At 31.8% G+C, this 22,426-nt stretch overlaps 1 protein-coding gene across 1 annotated transcript; it reads left to right on the top strand.

Annotated features, from left to right (window-relative positions):
• Nucleotides 1-6,426: 6,426 nt before the first annotated feature.
• Nucleotides 6,427-16,281, top strand: LOC127843133 (uncharacterized). The gene is made up of 4 exons (XM_052372975.1): nt 6,427-6,450; nt 14,884-15,072; nt 15,764-15,781; nt 16,024-16,281. The coding sequence occupies exons 2-4, from the start codon at nt 14,892-14,894 to the stop codon at nt 16,200-16,202; spliced, it is 378 nt and encodes a 125-aa protein (XP_052228935.1). The 5' UTR covers nt 6,427-6,450; nt 14,884-14,891; the 3' UTR covers nt 16,203-16,281.
• Nucleotides 16,282-22,426: the final 6,145 nt, after the last annotated feature.

Below are 22,426 nucleotides of genomic sequence, written 5' to 3' on the forward strand. Positions count from 1 at the left end.
TATACCTGATGGGAAAGGGATTAGGTCTATTTTTGAACAATTAATGTGCTTATAAGCTATGTTAATCTACGTCGAACACGTGCATTTGAAATGCACCGTGCAGCATTAACATGCAGTTCGTAACATATGTGGTAGTATCATAATTTCATAATGTCACGTTGGCTCGCAAGGTTATGCCTTAAGCGAATGAGAGAATAACGTGAGCTCGCGAGCTGATTCGGTGAGCGGGGTTCGAAGAACGTTGCCTCACAAGGGAACGCCGTAAGCGGGGGACAGAATAACGTGGGCTCGCAAGGGAATGACTTGAACGGAGGATAGACAAACGTGGGCTGCCAAGGGAATTACTTAAACGGAGGATGGAATAACGTGGGCTGCCAATGGAATGACTTGAACGGAGGATGGAATAACGTGGGCTGCCAAGGAAATGACGTTGACGGGGTAGGCAATGTCTTTTGTTGGTAGAGGAATTCTTTGAACGAAGACCTGGCCCTCTATTCACCAATTCTTAGACACAATTTTTATGAATAGACTTAGAACAAGAAAATTATGCTCAGTGTTTCAGTCTTTACAGTCTACCACTGGTGATTTTGCCATAAACAAAGCATTCTTCATGAAGAATGATGTAGATAGAGGTGATTAATGCCAAGTTTGACTCAGAAATAAAACAGCTCTTGAATATCCATTTAAATAATTTTCTTAATTCTTAGACTAAAGTCTAAGAATTGGTTGGTGAATACTCACGTCAAAAATGTTTGCTTTTTTACCCAATGCGAAATAAATATTATTTCGCAACCAGTTGCATTTTTCATGTTATAAATGTCAAACACACATGACACTTGCACACGTATCAAATAAATTGATACAAGTATTTTGCTGACACATTTTAAATTAATAAAGTGAGTCTATTTTGCAAAATATGTATTAACAAATTGTACTTAATAATACATTATGAAAACACTAATGGCAAATCATGCTGGGCCCTTCCGTTAGGTTTAATTGAAAGTCTTTCTTGAACAATGAATACATATTTGAAAACGTGCTTTTGTTATTATTCTCACTTTGATTTTACCTCTACCTCAAATATAAATCCTCCTTAAAATAAGTTATAATTTATTATTAGAACAAATCACGATCGGTTGTCTGCATGTATAGTATTACAACTATTATGTGATGATTTAGTTAATCCAATATATTCTATATTTTGACGACACAATATAACACAATAATGTTATGCAATCATACATGAAAAGAACATGTGAAACACATCAAAGTATATGTGTAAAATATAAATTAATGACTGTTTCCGTGTAACTTTCCTGTATATATTATAATCCTAAGGATGGAAACATTACTTTTGGTAAAGATATGAGTTACACGCAAGATAATATATTTAAATGAGATAACGTATCATAATATTACAAGACAATATATGCTTTATGCAAACAGGCCTTTAACATTTAATTACGAAGAGTAAAGTGAAAAGAAAGCTTCACTTTTTAAACTACAGACATGTTTACTTCATTAACTCAGGTTAACACTTTAAGTGTAATACAAGTGCATATCATTTAGTGTTGGAAAAACTTAGCAGATTTATATATGTATATATAACAACATATACATTTTCCAGCGCATTGTTAATATTGATGAATACAGCATAGTGAAACCATTATAGATGCATATATATTATGACTCATTGGCCCTACATTTAATTTCATTAAAGAATTGGTGAACTATCAATGATATTTGAAATAGGTGTAAAGACAGATAAATCCATCAATAATATGATTTAAATTCTAAGTTAATGAAACAATAGCAATAAACTATGCCCATTCACCGTTAAAGGATTCTGAGATATTTTATTATTATTAGTTTTATTATAATGACTTGTATTATTATGAGAAGTATAATTAGTTGTAGTATTATGATCATTAGTATAAGTGGTAGTAGAAGAAGAAGTTGTTGTTACTGTAGTTACTGTTATTGTAGTACAATAACAATATATCGTAGACATACTGTAATATACTTTATTTCAATTTTTCATTTCTAGATCTATCTTTGCACTGCATGTAATACTCTTTCGAGTACTCATAGATCCTGATACACATAATTTAAACCATTAATAAATATATAGCTAGTGGATACATCAATTTATTATTCTATGATTCCTTACGGTAAATAATAAAATTGCTTTATGAAATATAAATCATTGAACGGCTTCTTCATAATTCTTTAAACCCGCTCGATAAAGTTGTGGGTTCCTTTTTCGGTATTAAAATCGGAAAAAATGCAACACCGATTACAACATTAAATGTATTAAAGCTGAGATCACCTCCTTGGAACGGTTTATGAAAATAAGAGGAGGGGAACACCCGTTGAAAGCCGGGTAAAATTTCACATTTATTATTATATATTTTTATATATTTTGTTATATTATATTATAAAATTATAAATATCAAATAAATGGCTTTGTTTGAAAATAGTTTAGTGGATATCATCATTTAAAACAACTCCCACGTCATCGTAATTCATCAGCAAGTTGAAAATAGTTTGTTAATCTACTAACAGTTTTAAATGTGATATTGTATATCCTAATTGTATCAAATAAATCGTAAAATTAAGTTCATTATTATTATGAATTTTATTCACGTTCGTTTCCACCATCTGTCATTTGCACAAAACTGCGCGTTATTTTAAAGTGTAATGGAACATTTTTGTATGTGTAAATACTGTTATGGTAATCACCTAGTTTTGTTCGACCTTGATGTTTTTACCCTATTGCGTGTCAATTTTTTACGGCGTCGGCGTCGCGGTCGGTGTCGGCATCCGAGCTGAGATCAATATTTTTAATAAAATGGTTGCTCACGAATGATTTGAGGGATTAATGTAAACATCTAAATATTTTTGTCCATATTTTTTAGCCTTTTATAAGTGCATTTTGTGTGTGCGATAGATTGTACGTTTTAAGTGGCAAAGTTGGTCATGAAAAATAAAGAGCAGCTTACTTTTGCTCATGCAGGTACATATTATCCCTAGTATTGATAAGTGAAAGAGAAGAGTCATTACAAGCACGTGTACTTCTTAAAGTCTTATATTTATTCCTGTTTCAGCACATAGCTCTGCATTTAAATGTCAAAACATAAGCTCAATGTGCAAATATGCTATTTACTTAGATGGTATGAAATGGTATGGACACACCAGATACTTCCTATATATATTAAAATTCACCATTCAAATCAACTAGCGAATAGTTTACAATTATAACTAAGATTCAATATTATGAACATAAGGACATAATTATTGTTTTGTTATGTGTGTATATTTATTATATTACCTGTTTTAATCTATTTGAACAACTATACACATATCGATTAAAAAACACGTGGTACATTTTTAACGTTCACTCTTTAAATCTTATTTTGATAGGTTCATGTGAACCTTATAACAGCAACTTCGTTACATTAGACTTAAAATTAAGTGCGCATTGCACTCAACGTTGTAATAACGATGCGTCCATGATGCGAAAAAGGCTAACCACACTTTTGATATGGATGACTTTTATCTATTAACAACAGTTTATTTTGGTGAACAGTTTCAATCGATTTAAATATTTTGATTAGCAAAATATATGAGGACTCTCATAGCTAGAACAATATTTATTCGATTTAGCGTTTATATACCTACTTATCAATCATTAAATATATAGCGTTACTGTTCTACTGATTTGCAGTTAATTTTATATTTTGCAACATTATGCCGTATCAACCGTCAACAAAAAAAATAAGCACATCAGAATACGAAAATTCGTATATTAGTTCACTTTTCTGAATTGAAATTAAGTAAAATATTAAACTAGCAAGTACATGTATACATTTAACTATATATGTAATCGCGTGTTGTAGCAGCTTTATTAGTTGGTTTATTTCCAACATGTGTTGCTGTTATGTATAAAATAAGCCCTTCAATTTTTGGCCAATTTTCATCTCATAACAGCGGATCAATTATTTCGCTTTACGATAAAAACGTGTGTTTCTTTTTCCGATTATGTTTACTTACACTAACGCTATTGTTGCACACGTAATAATCAGTTGTTTTTTACGGTAGGATCTTTACATTTACAAGGTTAATGAATCATTTAATACGATTACAATGACACATAAGCAGCTTGAGGTTTATAGTATATTATGGATTACTCGTTGCACGATGTCACAGATCGGTAACGGTCATTATTTATCAAATGTGATTAGGCCGTTATCGGCGCCATTGCGTTGAGTTCATTTTTATCAATCGTGTAGTCTATCCGCAGTTAGGTCTTATACATTAGATACACTTATATCACTGTGTTAAACGATTTCAAACAAACACACCTATGTTTAATAGATTTGACATCGCATACGTGGTCAGTTTCGGATATCTTTTCAATAACCAGCCAAATAGTCGCATCCAAAAGTATTAGGTATTGTAACAGCAACACCAGTCCAATTTCAAACGTTTGTGATAACGGCAACATTGCGCTTGCAGCAGACATTGTATGCTGGACGCCGAGAAGCGCTATACAGCATACACAATTTGCATTTAAATTTAAAGAATAAGTATATTTTGTAAAATGTACAACAATGTTTTAACCAAAAGTAAAACGAAAACGTTCTATGCGAAAAAGAATATTTAATTACTACACGAGACACGTTTATTTGAAGTTTTAAGTTTATTAAAGCACGCTCACGGTACACTTCCTTAATTATTTTATGCATTAAAACATCAATTATAAGCATACTACAATGCTTACATAAATAAATGCCTTATGCGATATACACTTTTTAATATGTGAATAGAACAGTTCATGTAACAACAAACAGGTAGCAACACAACGTGTTGCTTATGCTCGTATATTAATATATAGTAATATATCTCAGAACGCGATGTAACTGGTCATAATTGCATGGTTATAATTTGGATATAATTTAAGATAATACAAACATATGTAGTTATGTTGCTTTGATGATGTATATATGTGTATTTAGTGTATAAAGAAGTGCGAACGATACATTCTGCAGAAATATTAGGTTTTCATATAAGAGAACCCAATATTTTTTTTATAAATGATTTAAACGCAAACATAGCGTAAGTATAACTGTAACATATGTTCTCAAACACAACATCCGTGTACAACTACTTAATCAGTCTACAGCTGCATCAGCGAAAATTTATTTTTAGTAAGGCTTATCCCCTGATAATATTAAAACGTATAAGAACATTATTTATCCGTTGTAATTATGTGATAATCGGCCAAATTATTTTTTTTCATATAATGCAGAGTAGTAACACGTGTTCTGTGAAACCGTCTCAGAATACCAATGAACTTGAGTAAATCCGATTATTTAAAGAAATTAATTCTTAATGACAGCACATAATTACCGGTTCTTAAGGATAGTGGACTTTTATAATGGGTATCTGCGGTTAATACACTCAAAGTTCACATGCATACTATGGTAGTGATACAAACAAAAGCATTCAAAAAATAAGATATCGTATTGTACCATACTTATTCCTTCCAAAAGAAAAAACAAATTGCAATCAATCGAAAACCATCTTTCCAAAAAAGCAGTTTGCAAAAAATCATTATCATTTTTGTATGTTGGTACAGGTATGAATTATGTTCACAGTGAGATTTTGAAAAATTAATAAATTAAAACATTTCTGTTTTGAACAAACATTTTGATTTATATAATTGTATACAACTTTTATAATACACTTACCGCCTTTTCTAACGCAACACATTTCAAACTTGAATATCTCAGTTATGAGTTAAGATTTTGATTTAAATTGACTTCATTCTGAGAGAGCCCAGTATCCAATCATTCATCCGTGACGATAAGACGCTCAAGCATGTTAGTATGTATAATTGCATCTTTTACACGGGTAAATGATGAAACGCATTTTTAATCTAAATTTATTTCAATTTTATAATTTGAGATCGGTTTTTACATCAGGAAAACATAACATTATTTTTTAAATGTATGGCTCGTGTGAATATTCTTGTATATTACACAAGATCCATCCTTGGTGTCTCAAGGTTTTCAATATTAAACTATTTTAATTATTGTGCACGTAGATTAATAATTGACTGCATTTTAACTGGGCAATGCTTGACATAAAAACATATAAATTATACGACAGTTCTGCAATTACATCAGAAATATATGGTGCTATTAGCTTAAACGAACAGGGCGATAATCTTTGAAAAGCTGTAATGAGATAAGCTGGACATTATGATACTACCACATATGTTTCTAATTTTCACGGTACATTTCAATGCACATGTTCAACGTAGATTTACATACGTTATTAGCACATTAATTATTGTAAAAAGCACACATCAAATTTCCAACGGGTATATAAACGTCTGCATTCTAGCTTTATCATCGAGTCCTCATTGTCAGAGCAACGACCAAGGTAAGTATTCATTTAATAAATGTAATTATGTCTTAAATGTATTATAATGTATTGTATACGTATCATTATAGAATTAACTAGCATTTAAAATATTTTGATTACGTGATAACACATCTTTTACAATCTTTAAAGCAAAGCATTCTGCTGATGCAGTTTTGCAATAAAAGATTACTTTTTAGAGTAACTGCTAAACTTTAATGGCATCGACACGTTTATAAAGTTTGATATAAGCCAGTTATGAATCAAATTACCTTAAAAATTAGCATATTCAGTTTACTGCCTGATACGGTCGGGCTAAAATCGATCGCCGAGGAAGACGAATAAGTGTTTTGTACAAGAAAACTAAATAGTATACAATTATCTAAGGATGTAACATTTTAATATTTGTCAATGTAGCTACTCATGCTTATTTATACTTGAACCTAGATATTTTACACGTGCATTGCTATAATTCCACACATCTGTACACTGTTTTTATGCCACCGATATATATTTAAATATGTACCGTGCGGTGCTTATAATATATACCGAACGTTTGTGCTAAACATGCAGATATATGCAATCTGTAAATTAGATTTACTCTATAATACCACATCACCTATGTTGTTATCTAACTACTCTCGTAAACATTTTTTAACCAAATACTTCATTCCCATTAGAGTTACACGCTCATAATTTTGATAACTTAGTATAAACACATCCGGTAGTTAGTCTAGTTCATCTTTTTTTCGGAGCTAGATAAACTGACGGCCGGATACAGCTCATAATTTTGATAACTTAGTATAAACACATCCGGTAGTTAGTCTAGTTCATCTTTTTTTTCGGAGCTAGATAAACTGACGGCCGGATACAGACGAAATTAAAATATGAGATTTTCATTCCAAATGTAGATTACTTCTAACAAACCTTTCTTTATTTAGTAAAAAGTGTGAGTACCCGTTAGTCGATCTAAGCATATTTCGTTTTTTCGTATATTTGGATCGACAAGGAGACGGATGTACAAAATAACCTGTTAACCTGTTTTAATTTAGCAGTTTTACCCTACGTTTTCGTGTGCGTTTCTTTATAGAGCATATGTCTCTTAATATTAACACATATTTTTGTAACTGCAATAACCATATTTAGTTATTATTGTTATTAAAGTTATCTACGCTTAATAAGTATGATAACGTACACAGACGGGCAAACCCACACGTACGGACGCACAAACACATACACGTACGCGCAACCACAAAGCGCGCATGCCCAAAACTCACACGTTCGCGTGCACGAAAAGTTAAACCAGCATACGCACACACTCAAACGAATACACACACACATGCGCGCATGCACACACACGAAAGCGCACTCACGCGCACGCGGAAACACACGCGCTCACACACAAGCACGTACACTCACACACAAACGCACGAGCACACACACGTAGGCACAAACTTACACACACACAAGTACACGCAAACACACGCACGCGCGCACGCGCGCACACGCGCATACACAAACTTGCACACACACGCTCATGCCCGCACAAACGCGCGTACGGATACACACCCGCTCACACACACACGCAAGTACACGCAAACACACGCACAAAGACAAACTTGTGGACACACGCTCATGCCCGCACCAACACAACACACGCACACAGCAAGCACGCACACACCCACATACCCACCCCCAACACACACCAGGTTACGTGTAACTTGTTAAATGTTGATGTCGATAATAACACATTGGTGGATCGACTCTTTTTACATTATTAAATGTAAACTATATCATATTGAAACCAGGAAACGTACATTTATAATACTAAATATAAAATCGATTTCTTTTTATACGTAGAAAAAGAAATTCACTATTCAGTGATTTATTTTCCAAAGAGTGATCATCCATTGCACGGTGTCATATATACTAATTGTTTGTTGTTGTTGTTTTTTTCAGATCATTATCAATAATTTTACGATGTTGACAAAACAGTGTTTAGTCATCGCTGAACATAATATTCGTATTCCTTTTTGTACATATAACCTTTTTGTGTTGTTTTCCTTTTAATCTTGCATGTGTATTTAGACGCGAAATCATCCCAAAGACGATAATACTAAGAAAAACACAAAGTATTTTTATGAAATAGCTATTTTTGTAATTTGAATTGTGATTTTCTGCGCACAGTGTACTTATCTGACCATTTATTTCTATTACACTAAAATTATCTTTTGAAGATATGAAAAAACAACAACTGTTTTTTAGAATTTACTGCCATACATTTTATGTCTCAGATCACTTTTATTACTCAATTAGTTTGAGTATTTCCAGTGTACGGAAATATGTTTTTTTCATGTCTCTATTGGAAGGCAGTCGTTTATTGTTCTTTTTTTCTCACTTTTGTTATTATTTCCTTTTACTTCCTCATTTCTATGGTATATTCATCTTTTTGTATCTCTAATCTTTGTTTCCTTTTTTTGTTTGTATGTATGGACATATGTCTTAAAATAGAAACCAACTGGACAAGCACACACAAATTATCATGTACATTACCCTCTACCGCTTTAAATGATTAAAATATGTACTTTGAATGTAAAAGGGCTAAACAATAAAGACAAACGAATAAAAATCTTCAAATGGTTAGACGAAAAAAAATATACTTTATGCCTACTACAAGAAAGTCACTTGACACACTCTTTAGCACAAATCTTAAAGGATGAATGGGACGGCGACATCTATCTTAGTGGACAACATACTAATAAACAAGGCATTGCTTTTTTGATTAAAAACAATACAGGGATCACAGTCGATAACTTAAACGAAATAATAATTGGCAGACTAGCAAGTATAGATATCAAAATACACGAAACACAATTAACATTAATCAACGTCTACGGTCCTAACATAGACGATTCCACATTTTACGAAACATTACAAACCTTCATAATTAATAACCAAGATAAAAATATAATAATCGGTGGTGATTTCAATACTGTCCTGAACCCATCAGTAGATAAAAAGAAGGGAAACCTTTATACTCATCCTAAAAATAGAAACATTTTGAATAACATTATTGAAAACTACAATATGATAGACATCTGGCGTACAGTAAATCCAAAAGAAAGCAAATTCACCTGGCACTCAAACACAAAACCAACAATATTTTGTAGATTAGACTATTTTTTAATATCTGAGTCACTTTGCAACATTATTGACTCATGTAGCATTAAACCAGGATTTATGACAGACCACTCTCTAGTTGAACTTAAACTGCACAATATACAACCTGAAAGAGGCCCAGGATACTTTAAAATTAACAACAGCATCTTATTAGATACACAATACCAAACACAAATAAAACAGGAAATATTAAATACTGTTCAAAATAATAAAGACGCAAACCCAAACACCTTATGGGAAGTAATTAAAGGAAATATACGTAATACAACAATTAGATACACATCATTTAAACAAAAAGAAACACACACACTTGAAACTGAAACCATCAAAACCATTGAAACACTTGAAAAACAATTGCATCAAACAAACACAAATGATACCACCGACATTGAAAATGAAATAACAATAAAAAAACAAATATTAGATGGAATCTATCATACACATCTCAATGGAATAATACTAAGAGCGCGTGCACAGCATGTTGAACACAATGAAAAAAACACAAAATATTTCGCAAACATTGAAAAACGTAGAAGTGAACAAAAAACTATACACAAATTAGTAGTCAATGGCTAAGATATAACAAACAGAACTCAAATACTAGAAGAACAACGTTTATTTTTCGAAACCCTCTATAAACGAAAAAATGTTGAAGATAACACCCTTTTTAAAAATACACATCACGCTTTAAACCAGGAGGAAAAACAACTGTGCGACGGATTGCTTCATGAATATGAATGTGGATTAGCCCTAAAAGAAATGCAAAATAACAAAAGCCCAGGATCTGATGGCATCACAATCGAATTTTATAAAATATTCTGGAATGATATAAAAACACATCTAATTAATTCACTTAACTATTCATTTAACAACGAAAACTTAACTACTCTACAAAAACAAGGTATTATATCACTTATTCCAAAACCTGGAAAAAACTTAGAATCGTTATCAAACTGGCGCCCGATTAGTTTACTAAACAATGATTATACAATTGCAACTAAAAGTATAGCAAACAGAATTAAAAAAATATTACCATCAATCATTTCAAAATCTCAATCTGGTTTCATAAAAGGACGCTACATTGGTGAAAACGTTCGTCTTATCCAAGAATGCATCAACTATTTCAACAATTCAAATAATCCTGGTCTAATATTCTTTGCAGACTTTGAAAAGGCATTCGATTCGCTTGATCATTCATTTATGTTCTCTTGCTTAGAAAATATGAATTTTGGCGAAAGTCTCATTCAATGGGTTAAACTATTCTATACCGATTTTAACAGTATAATCATAAACAATGGCTTCTTTTCAAACAGTTTTAACATCGAACGAGGGGTTCGACAAGGATGTCCACTCTCATCATCGCTATTTATTATTTGCATCGAGTATCTATCACATCACATCCAATCAAATAAACACATAAAAGGCATATCACTAGAACCTGACGAAGAAATCAAACAATCCCTATTTGCCGACGATGCAACTTATTTTTTAAATGACAATTACGATTCTTTCCATAACCTAATAGAGTCGCTAACCCTTTACGGAATGACATCGGGTCTTAAACTAAACAAAAGTAAATGTACTGTGCTACGAGTAGGTAAATTAAAACAAAGTAATGTTCAATATAAAAAAGAAATGAAATTTAATTGGACAACCGATGAAGCCACAACGTTAGGAATTACTTTCACAAATAATGAAAAGGATACAGTTCTTAAAAACATACTACCTAAATTACAGAATTTCAAAAACTGCTTAAAATCATGGCATCATCGTAAACTTACACTCATCGGAAAAAACACAGTATTGAAAACGTTTGCACTTCCTAAATTAATATATGTATTAACAGTTCTCCCAAATCCACCAAATGATGTTATTAACGATATAAAATCAGCAATATTTAATTTCATATGGGACGGTAAGCCTGATAAAATAAAAAGAACTCAGTTAATTCAATCTGTAGAAAATGGAGGTATCCAATTAACGAACATTGACTCATTCTTAAATGCAATCAAATGCAGCTGGGTTAAAAGATACCTAGATAATACCAATACGAGTAAATGGAAATTATTCTACCAGAAAATCCTAAAAAAATATGGTGACTCCTTACTCTTTGAATGTAACATCAGCAATACTATCTTACATGAAATTGCAAACGAAAACATATTTCTGTCTGATGTTCTATCAGCGTGGAGTGATGTCACTCATAACTTAGAAACCCAAACCAGCAGTAAAACAATTTTGTGGAACAATAAAGACATAACTTCAAACAATAAGACGTTTTTCTATAAAGACTGGTTTGAACGAAGCATTAAATATGTCGACCAATTATATGACTACAGAATTAAGGATTTCTACTCTTTTGATAATATATGCTACATATACGGAATACCTTCAAATAATTTTCTGAAATACTACACACTAATCAAAAGCATACCCATACATATTAAATCTGAAATCAATACAAATAATACACCATGTACTCAAACAACATTTGTAGAAAACATACTTGGAAGAAAAAACAAAACAAATAAAATATTTTACACACTACAAATTAAAAACCCTACAGAAAACTCCAAAATCCAAAATAAATGGCAAGTCCTTTTTGGAGAAAATGAACTTAATTGGAAACACATATTTACCATGCCATATAAAGCAACTATTGAAAGCACACTGAGAAATTTTCAATATAAATACATCCAAAGAATTATAGCTACAAATAAATATCTCTTTAAATGCAAATTATCTAACTCAAATCTGTGTGACTTCTGCAGTGAAAACATTGAAACTATAGAACATCTTTTTTGGGAGTGCAAACACATCCAGCCTATTTGGAATCAATTAATATCTTTTCTTGAACAACATCAACTAAACGTTAAACTATCTTTCTTAAATATAAGTTTCGGAATTAACTCATTGAAATCAATAGACTGTAATAATATTGTGAATTTTATGGTCATATTGATGAAATATTTTATCTTAAACATGAAGTACAAAAAACTAGTACCAAATTTTAATTGTTTTGTCCATAGTCTTAAACTAAAAATCCAGATTGAGAAAGAAATAGCCCTCAGTAATGACTCATTACAAATCTTTGAACAAAAATGGAATCGGATTAAATTCTCATAATGTTTTGTCCACTTATATACATTCACTATAATGTTAGTTTATCTCTCTAAAACAGTTATGTTTATTGATTTATTTTTGTCAATCTGACAAGATCATTGTGAATATACAACAAAACACACAAGTCCAGCATGCTTTCTTCCGACTTTATACAACTCATCATTTTTCATAACTATTCCTCTGTTGCTCTTTTTTTTTCTCTCTAAAAAAATATATATTAGCATATCTTGTATAACATGTTTGAACTTTATTGCTTTGTACAATCACTATGTTGTATGATCATATACACATGTTTACATTGTATGTATGATATTGAATTATAAAAAAAAAAAAAAAAAAAAAATAAAATAAAAAAATAAATGAGCGGATCGAACTTTTGGCTTTTTTTGTCTGTTCAATCATACGTGCTTAATTAAACAAGCTGTATTTTGTTTAAGATAACAGATCTAAACAGATAATAAGTGGCAGACTTGTATTGATTTTACGTTTCAAATAAAGCATGCATCTAAAGTTTGTCGCATATGATACGGTGTTCTCCTCTTACACAGCCACAACTTATATTATTGTATTTCAAGTATGGCAGGAAAAATCTGAATGTCATGGGCCACTCTTTCTTTAAATTATTACTTAGTGTTTTAATTTTAGCGAAATTATTTAGTTAAAACAGTTTGGGGCAAACAACCTCTATTACGTAGGATCATCATTTATTTACGAATAGTTGGCTATTATATGTGCCTGTTGATACAAATATCTCCGCGCCTGCATTTATATATGTGGCAACGGCTATAATAAAACACTGGGCCGCGACATCGGCTATGATAAAACACTGGGCCGCGACATCGGCTATAATAAAACACTGGGCCGCGAGCATGATTCATTAAGCACACTAATGGTCATGGCGACTTGTTATATTACTAATTTAACTCTAATTTACACAAGAGGTTATTCAAACATTTACATTTTACACCTCCTGTCTACTACACACTATATGTAAGAACAATATCAGTAACTATTTCAAAATTGGCGGATGCCTGTTTAAACTTCTTTTGTTTACCATCAAATCACTAGAGACATGATTTGAACCCAACCACTATTAGTCGAACTAATAGCAAGCACATTTGTATCCAATATGTACCTTTTACAAAGACAAATACGTTAAAATGTGCAACGGTCTTGCAGGCTTGCAGGAATACTTAAAAATACATATGCGATAGTAAATTTGTTTAAATCAACGAGGTTAACAGGTCGTTATGTTATTGTTTCACTCTTTGAATTTAGTTCATGGAAATGAGTGAAACACACATATACTTGTGTTAAACACTTAATTATTATTTAATGTACAAATTGTCTCTTTCCACGAAGTAATTAAATGCATTTTGAAACGACATGTATTTCATTAATGCTTTTCTAACAAAACACGGTGACACGTGTAGGCATTATAAACTCATTCGCAAACAGTCTGTATATGATCACCGCCCCGCAGACAACACATCACATATACAACGTCTTCTATGTTATTGCGCTTCCTACGCTTCTGTTTAATCGTTTTCCTACCCGCTTTATTTATTGAAAAAAAAGCACGCTTAAAGTATATTACCGTACGCACGGGACGTATTCGAATGTAATGACAATACAATTTTGAGTTATCGAGTTTGAAATTTGTTTATTGTATCAATCTTATGCTATAAACAATGATGAACACTCAGCAACTCTGGGACTTGGCTTAATTGTTTGAGCTAAGACTGCTTTTGTATTAAGTATTAATCCTTAAGGAGACCACACTACCAATATATAACCTGTCTTCTACTTTGGTTTAAACACTAGTTATTTAGTTCAATAGAAAGTGCATATAAGCAATATAATACAAACATACAAATTATTTTCGAACGATATACAAGGCAGGAGGAAATTGCAGTATTGCTTAATATAAAGGCTGTAGGATACAATTTGACAGGATTGAGAAAGAAGCTAAAGGCTTATGGTATGTCTCTTTTCTGTCAGATAGAAGCGCTGCTGTTATGGTGTAAATAACCAAACGTGAAACAACAAATTATACAATTGACAAAATTACGAAAAATGTAGTTCAGTGAATGGTATTTGAATACCGTGTAGAAATGGAAAAAAAATAATGACTTCTACTTACACCTGTAGGTAAAACGATGTTCTCATCTGTCACACTTGTGCTGTTCGTGTCATGCTTCGGCGCAGCGTTAAGCACCAGCTGGAGCCCATACTGGAACTCGTATTTGCCAGGTCAAGGTTCCGGCAAGGGCGGATATTGGAACTCGTATGTGCCACAATATGAGACCTATTGGCCGCAACAATATCCTAGTTATTCAGGTAAGAAAACAATAATATATTTGATAGCATCCTATGGATGCAGTACCAATATAATTAGGCAACCACTAGGTAGAAACGGATATGTTTTATGATGTTGCCATTAGTACAAATTAGGGCAACATAGTTATATAACAAACAAAGATGTGTCAGGACAGTCTTGAATTATACGAGCACAGCGCAGAAAATGCACACCTTAATCAGAAGTTGTTTGTATATATTTCCACATTAGAATATGGTTATAGATATCTTTAATATCATACTGGTATACATGTTAGAATTAAAATTAATACGACATAACGATATCAATTCACTTCAATTAACTAAACAAATTGAATTTTTTATATAAATGTTTTTAATTGACATTTTATTTGCAAACATTATACAACTTTGATTTAATGTTTATTTTACTCTTAATTCAATTTTCAAACATCGATTACTGCCATGTTTAAAAACTTCTGCATCGAATACAACAGAAACATTTTACTAACTCCGTATTGATATATCGGCTTCGTTATACCATCAATAATGTGTTATTAAATAACACCATTCTCCGGATGTGTTCATGCATTATTTACATTATGGCCGTTTTAAAATATGCTTAACAATTCCAAATTGTGTAACATTTAAAAAGCTGTTTTCTAATATAAAGCATACTCGATACGAAATTGAACAAAGCCTTTTATTATTGTAGGTTCCTATTGGCCTGGATGTAAGTATATAAATGGGTTCTACCTGTCATGTATTTATTAAATATTTATTACAATAACTGATATATTTTATACACCATGTAATGTTAATGTGTGGCGTATAAAAAAGTTTATAATACAGATACAAAAAAAAAACAATCAAATTTCATTAGTTGTATTTCAGTGTGTAATATTCTTTAATACAAATAATTAATGAAATACCAACTTGAATTACGTATGTATGTCTTAACTATTATTATTTAAGGGGGCGGCTGGCAAGGCAATAACGTCGGCTCGCAAAGTAATGCCGTGCGCGGGTACGGAAATGTTGTTGGATCACAAGGGAATGATGTGAGCGGGGGATGGAATAATGTGGGCTGGCAATCGAATGCCGTGGACGGTTATGGCAATTACGTGGGCTCTCAAAGGAATTCCGTTAACTAAGTACATGATAAAATGGAGCAAAATACAGATCATATACATACAATATTTGCTTTTGTTGACAATACTTAATAAATATTATTATTATGCGTTTATGAGTCGATTGGTTTTGTTTAGGTGTACGTATTCACTTATTATAAAACATGTATGGCGAATGATTCCTGACCCGTATGGGCGGTCTGATTTTAAAACGATACAATGCCATGAATGTTATAATTATCTTGGAATATGAAAAACACGTTTTGATTTTTTATTATTTGTCTTCATATCAATCACTACCAGTAATATATGCTTTGAACTTACTTTTATATTGTCTCTTAAGGTTTACCACTTCATATACTATACATCCTGAAAATAATAGGTTAAACTGTGTAAATAGTATAAATCAAGATAGGTTTCCCTCATGTGTTAAAACTATGCTGCTTTGTTATCTTCAATGCTGAATACTTAACCGGGGCATAAGTTAGAGATAAATAAATACATAGCAAGTTGTGTCGTAACGATAGTCTTTCTCAAGCAAACTGCACTATGCTTATATTGAATAATTTGATGATATTAACACATCTTTAAAATGGTCCGGTTTTTTCACAACCTTACCAAAAAAACAAGCATGTTTTATGTAGTTTTTGTTGAGATCACAGAAAGAAAAGCGATACAAATGTTGATGCAAAAGTTTTGCTAGACAACATTTTGTGTTGTTCACAAAATAGTATTGAATACGAAACACACGTATTTCCTTTTACAAGTTTGAATTTGGAATAATTTTAATCCTAATTGAATATATACATTATGATTCAACGAATTGCAACCACAGTTCTATTTCATGTGATCAGGCGCGACTTTTTTCAATAACCTGGGAAGCAAACTATCTAGAAGCTCGACAGAGATTGTTACGCCGAAAGTAATTTGTCGTGTATATAGTTATAAAAAAACGATTAATGGGACTGTCAATCCTCGTCGGAACCTAACAATATCGGAATAAAATAATAGTTTTTGTAGAGTGTAACGAACTGAAACTGTATGCGTCCCGGCGAATAAAAACTATATATATGTTGTTGTTGTTTTCTACCAACATAATTATATTGCACGAAAATGTGAATATGTTTAAATGCTACGCGTTCAAAGGCGCCATAAGTCGCAGCCGGTAAAGTCAATTTACCGACAGTAATATCCCATGTGTTTCTTTTCACACAGAAAGCCTAGACTTTTAAGAAAGCATTGCAATTATCTGTACATAGTCTGAATGTGTGTTTGTTTGTTATTAATTTTCGTCGCAACTTAAGTAGGTAAATAGGAATCTAATTGTCGTTACTTTGAGTATTGAGTGTTCCCTCGTTGTTTCAGTTGTATATGTTTGTGTCTTTCTTATGCGTTTGTAAATAAATAGTTCTCTTGTAATATGTATTGTGCAAGGTATGGTAATTGGAATATACATAATATTCAACATTTAATTTACTTTTTCACAATTGCATTCCTTTGATGAATTTAACAAAATTATGTTTAACGCTAAAATTGGCGTTTGACGATAATATTATTCAAACCGTAAACGATCGAACCCTTCACAGAATCTTTTATAGTATGAAAAAGTGTGCGTTAGAACTTAAGAAGTCTTAAAAAGTCGGTTACTTGTTATCAAATAATAGCTCAGAATTCACGCCAAATAAACTTAATCTCGGAAAACGGTCGCGTTGTCTAGAATAAACACAGAAATACTTCTTATGGCAATTGACACGATTTGAACATTATATGGCGAATAATTCTTAACAATGCTACAATATAGACATACCAACTTAGGATACAATGGTTTCAGAGTAGATACTTTGAAATTAATTTTGAAACAAATACATATGCCTCATTGGGCATGGTCAATTCATTAATACAATTGCATGATTTGAACACATTGGGTAGATGAATTCTTTATGATGTTCCATACCAGATATTGCAGTAATAAATTTTTCCACAGTTTTGCAAGTTTCACAGTGTTTGTGTGTGCTGTCTTACGGCTATATAAAACGTTCCACACACCCACATTCGCAACCAGTTTGGCGTACGTTACGCAGTTGGTACGTGACTCCAGAGCATGTTCATGTATTAAAAATTTTAATGAACGTAATCGTACATGTATATTAACGAAGAATTTGCCAAAACAAGGTTTTTTGTATCATAACCTACGATGTAAATTCGCTAAATTTCACTCAAAGTATTGTGATTTAATTTCAAAATATAATGTTCTTTAAAGTGATATTATGGGCATTTTTCACTGTTGAATTGAGCTGAAAAGAATTTACAGGTAAAAAGAGTTGGTTAAAATGTGGTTAATGACCAAGTATCTGCAACTCATCTTGCTACCAGTTGTTTATAAAAAGTATATATTATATTCGATATTTTACATGACTCACCCAGTCCTCTAAGCCGAAATGATCCGTAAAACAATATAGTGTCTTTGTGTTGTATGATTTGCACTAAAACTAGATTTAGATTCACATCGTAAATCGAATCATTTCTGTCGTCAGTTGTCAAAACGAAAGTACGGTTATTATTCAAATGCATTATGTTTCTCTTTCCGGGATATTGTTTTAGTATGTTGATGCTGCATTAACAAATAAAAGTGTATATGAAGTGAAAACACCAAAAATAAACAACGGTTGCGATAGACACCTATAAACTGTAAGATGCCCATAATATCACTGTAAAATGGCATTTAACTAGCGGAATTTCCCACCCATCATTTTATGGAGATGCTTTGAAGCGTGTTCGCAAATTCAGATATCTTAAAGAAAATGTTTACATTAAACTTTCAATTTAATTAACTGTTTTTTTTTATCAAAAGTATATGATTTTGACGTACTTAAAAAACACATGCTTCTTGGTTTTCGATTCACTGTATCTGTCTTCTCATAAAATTATGAATTATTGATGGAATGACCATTTCATATCTTTGATTCTATAATAATCAATAAACATAGCTGGTTTTATTGGTAATTCCATTTTACAGTACTGCGCCTATTAATATTTTTTTATTTTCATTTTAAGTACTGCCCCTCTAATTATATGGGATTTTGTTCACGTCATCGTGTCATCCGACACACTTTCACTGTTTTGGGTTACATGCATAGGTTATCGGGTTTATATAGTTAAACTTTATTAATATATTACATCTGACGGTCGTTTCGTGTTTGATTTATTTTTTTAAGCTGTCACATAAACATCCAAGCTATTTAGCCTAATATGGATCTTTTACACCCATTATTGCCGATTTTTCCTGTATTTGCACGATGATGATCTGAAATATTAACTATATGATGCTATATTTTTTAAATCTTTTTCTAAAAGTAAGGGATATAGTTGACACTTGTTCGTTATTTCATTTCATCGTTTCTCCAAAAGTTGTAACTCTGGTTGCTCTGGTCTCCTTCCTACCATTGAGTTATTAAATGGTAATAATGTCTTTGTTATGATTTTATGGGAATGAGACCTATGTTTTTTTATTAAAGCCTCTATAACGCTCAAAATCAACGAAAATTTCGTAAAGTATTTCGTAAAATAAAGTTATCACCTAAACAATCAGTGTTCCTTATAACAATAGCCACAATATTTACGCTAGATGTGGTATGATAACATAGATTTTGTAGATACAAAATGCTAGTTTTTATTTATTTGTGACACAATTAATTCCATTTTAATTTTCCGCGAATATATCTTTTCATACGACACACGAACACTTTGTAAGTGTTCGTGTGTCGTATTAATAGATATAGTTGCTGGAAATTAAAATGGAATTTAATATGCAAAACAATAATAAAAACGAGCATTTTGTATCTACAAACATTTATTTTACCAGACCACATCTGGCGGTGAAATTTCGGCAATTGCCATAAGGAACACTGATTTTTAATTGGTTAAGTTTATTTAACGAAACATTTAACGAAAATTTCGTTGATTTTGAATAGTAATGTTACTTTCAGGATTCTAGAGCTTAACCGATTAACCGATTAACCTACCGAAACGACCAGTTAACCGGTTTCATTTTCGGGAAAAGGTAAACCTGATTTTTTTAAATATTTTTTAATTGAATATTTCGTGCGATTTTACGTTTTGCGTGCGACATACTGCCAACTTGCGCTGGCGACCAGTGAAAACATGCCGAACCATTGATGGTAATAAATAACGTGCCCACAAACAAAGTAGTAAAGCAATAAATCAATACCTTTGAGATTACAAACAGGGGGTAAGTTTTGATAATTGGCGCTATTGTTTTGTTTTACCCGCGAAAATTTAACTAGCGAACTGCAGGAATTAGGGCTATTGGCGACGTATTTGACTTTTTTCTCGCGATACAAATCAGTTGAGACATTGGACAGCTAATGTTGATATTTTATTTACAAATATCCAATACTGATTGTTTGCGAAATTAAAGGGTTTATAACTAACAATTTTAGCAAGAATCAAGAAATAACGTCGTATTTGTTTTATCAGAATGACATGTATTAAACTCATTGCATTAATAACGTCAATACAAAGTTGAACACAAACATAAATCATTAAATAAATTATTTGTGCAATTGCTTGAAAGTTGCTCGGTACGGTACGTTAACTATCATGCGAGCAAATTGTAAACCCGATGGCGACCCGTTGACATGGTGGTGTGAAAATAAAACAACGTTTCCAAACAACTGCGCACGTGGTTCGTAAGCTTTTGTCCGTGCCATGGGTATCCGTGCCATCGGAGGGAGTGTTCTCAAAAAGAGGTCGTCTTGTTATCAAGGTTCGAAACCGCATCAGCCACAAGCTAGTGGACAGAGTCATTTGCTTGACCAAATGAACACTGTAACAGTTCATAAATATACATTTTGATCAAAGGAAATATTAGGTTTAAGAGACCAATTGTATGTGCATGTCCTAGTATAAAAGAGGGCATTTTTGTTCGAAAAGTTATTACATGTAGAAAACAATTCCACTATTCATTTATTGAAGTGCTTACATTCCCAAAATAAATGTTCGATAGTTTCACATTAAATTTGACAAAAATTGCAGTTTCTGAAGTTACATATCCAATTCTAAAGAAAAAAGAGTTTGTACCTATGATTCAATGTATAATTCTATATTGCAACCACTGCAAACTCGTATCCTGTGTAATAAGAAAATGTATTTCAAAAATATGTCGCCATTCTTTTGTTTCAATAAAATTAAGAATATTAGACCATTTATTTATGCATATTGGTGAAGACTCATCATTGGTAATTAGTTCGTACATAGGTTGTGTTGACTTCGATAGGCCTTAGGCTATTGGGAATAAAAGGCTTTGTAAAGCAAGTTCCATTAGAGTTTTTGAGTTTCATGTACCTTTTAACTGCATTAATAATTCCTCAGAATAGTAAATAATTCGGATTGAAGTTAATTACATTGAAAGAATCGTCATAATTGTACAAAGTTAAATCTTCAGCGTTATGCATCAAGTCACCGACAAAATGATAGCCTTTCTCAAACCATGATTTAAAAAAATACACAATTGTTATGTCTGGATTATAGAATAATGGATTTTGAAGCAAAACGGATTTTTCAATTGATCTTTTTTACAGAGTTCAACAAATGATGTTTATAAGAATAATTTCGCAGCAGGTACGTTATGCCAGAGTATGTTCATGTATTAAAGATTTTAATGATCGTAATCGCATATTAACAAAGAAATTGCTAAAACAAGGTTTTCTGTATCATAACCTTAGAAATAAATTCGCTAAATTACACTTAAAGTATGGTGATTTAATTTCTAAATATAATAATGTTTCTTTAAAATGGCATTTAACTAATGGACTTTCACACCCATCATTTTATGGAGATGTTTTGAAGCGCGTTCGCATATTAAAATATCTTAAAGGAAATGTTAATATTAAAGTTTTCAATTTAATAAAGTCATTTGTATCAAAATGATTTGATGTAAACGTACTTAAAAACACGTGCTTCTTAGTTTTCGATTCACTATATTTTTCTTCTCTTAAAATTTGGAATCATTAATGGTATTAACATTTTATACGTTTGATTCTTAAATATTTAATCATCGCAGCTGGTTTCATTGGTTTTTCAATTTTACAGTACCACCCCTTTAACATTTTTATTTTAATGTTACAGTCTGCCCCTGAATTGTGTTCACGTCATCGTGTCTTCGCTTGTCAATTACGTCATATGATACTCTCTCTCTCTCTCTGTTCCTGGCTACATTGATTTTTGTG

The sequence above is a fragment of the Dreissena polymorpha genome, chromosome 8 (genome assembly GCF_020536995.1).
Source record: "Dreissena polymorpha isolate Duluth1 chromosome 8, UMN_Dpol_1.0, whole genome shotgun sequence".
Lineage (NCBI taxonomy): Eukaryota > Metazoa > Mollusca > Bivalvia > Myida > Dreissenidae > Dreissena > Dreissena polymorpha.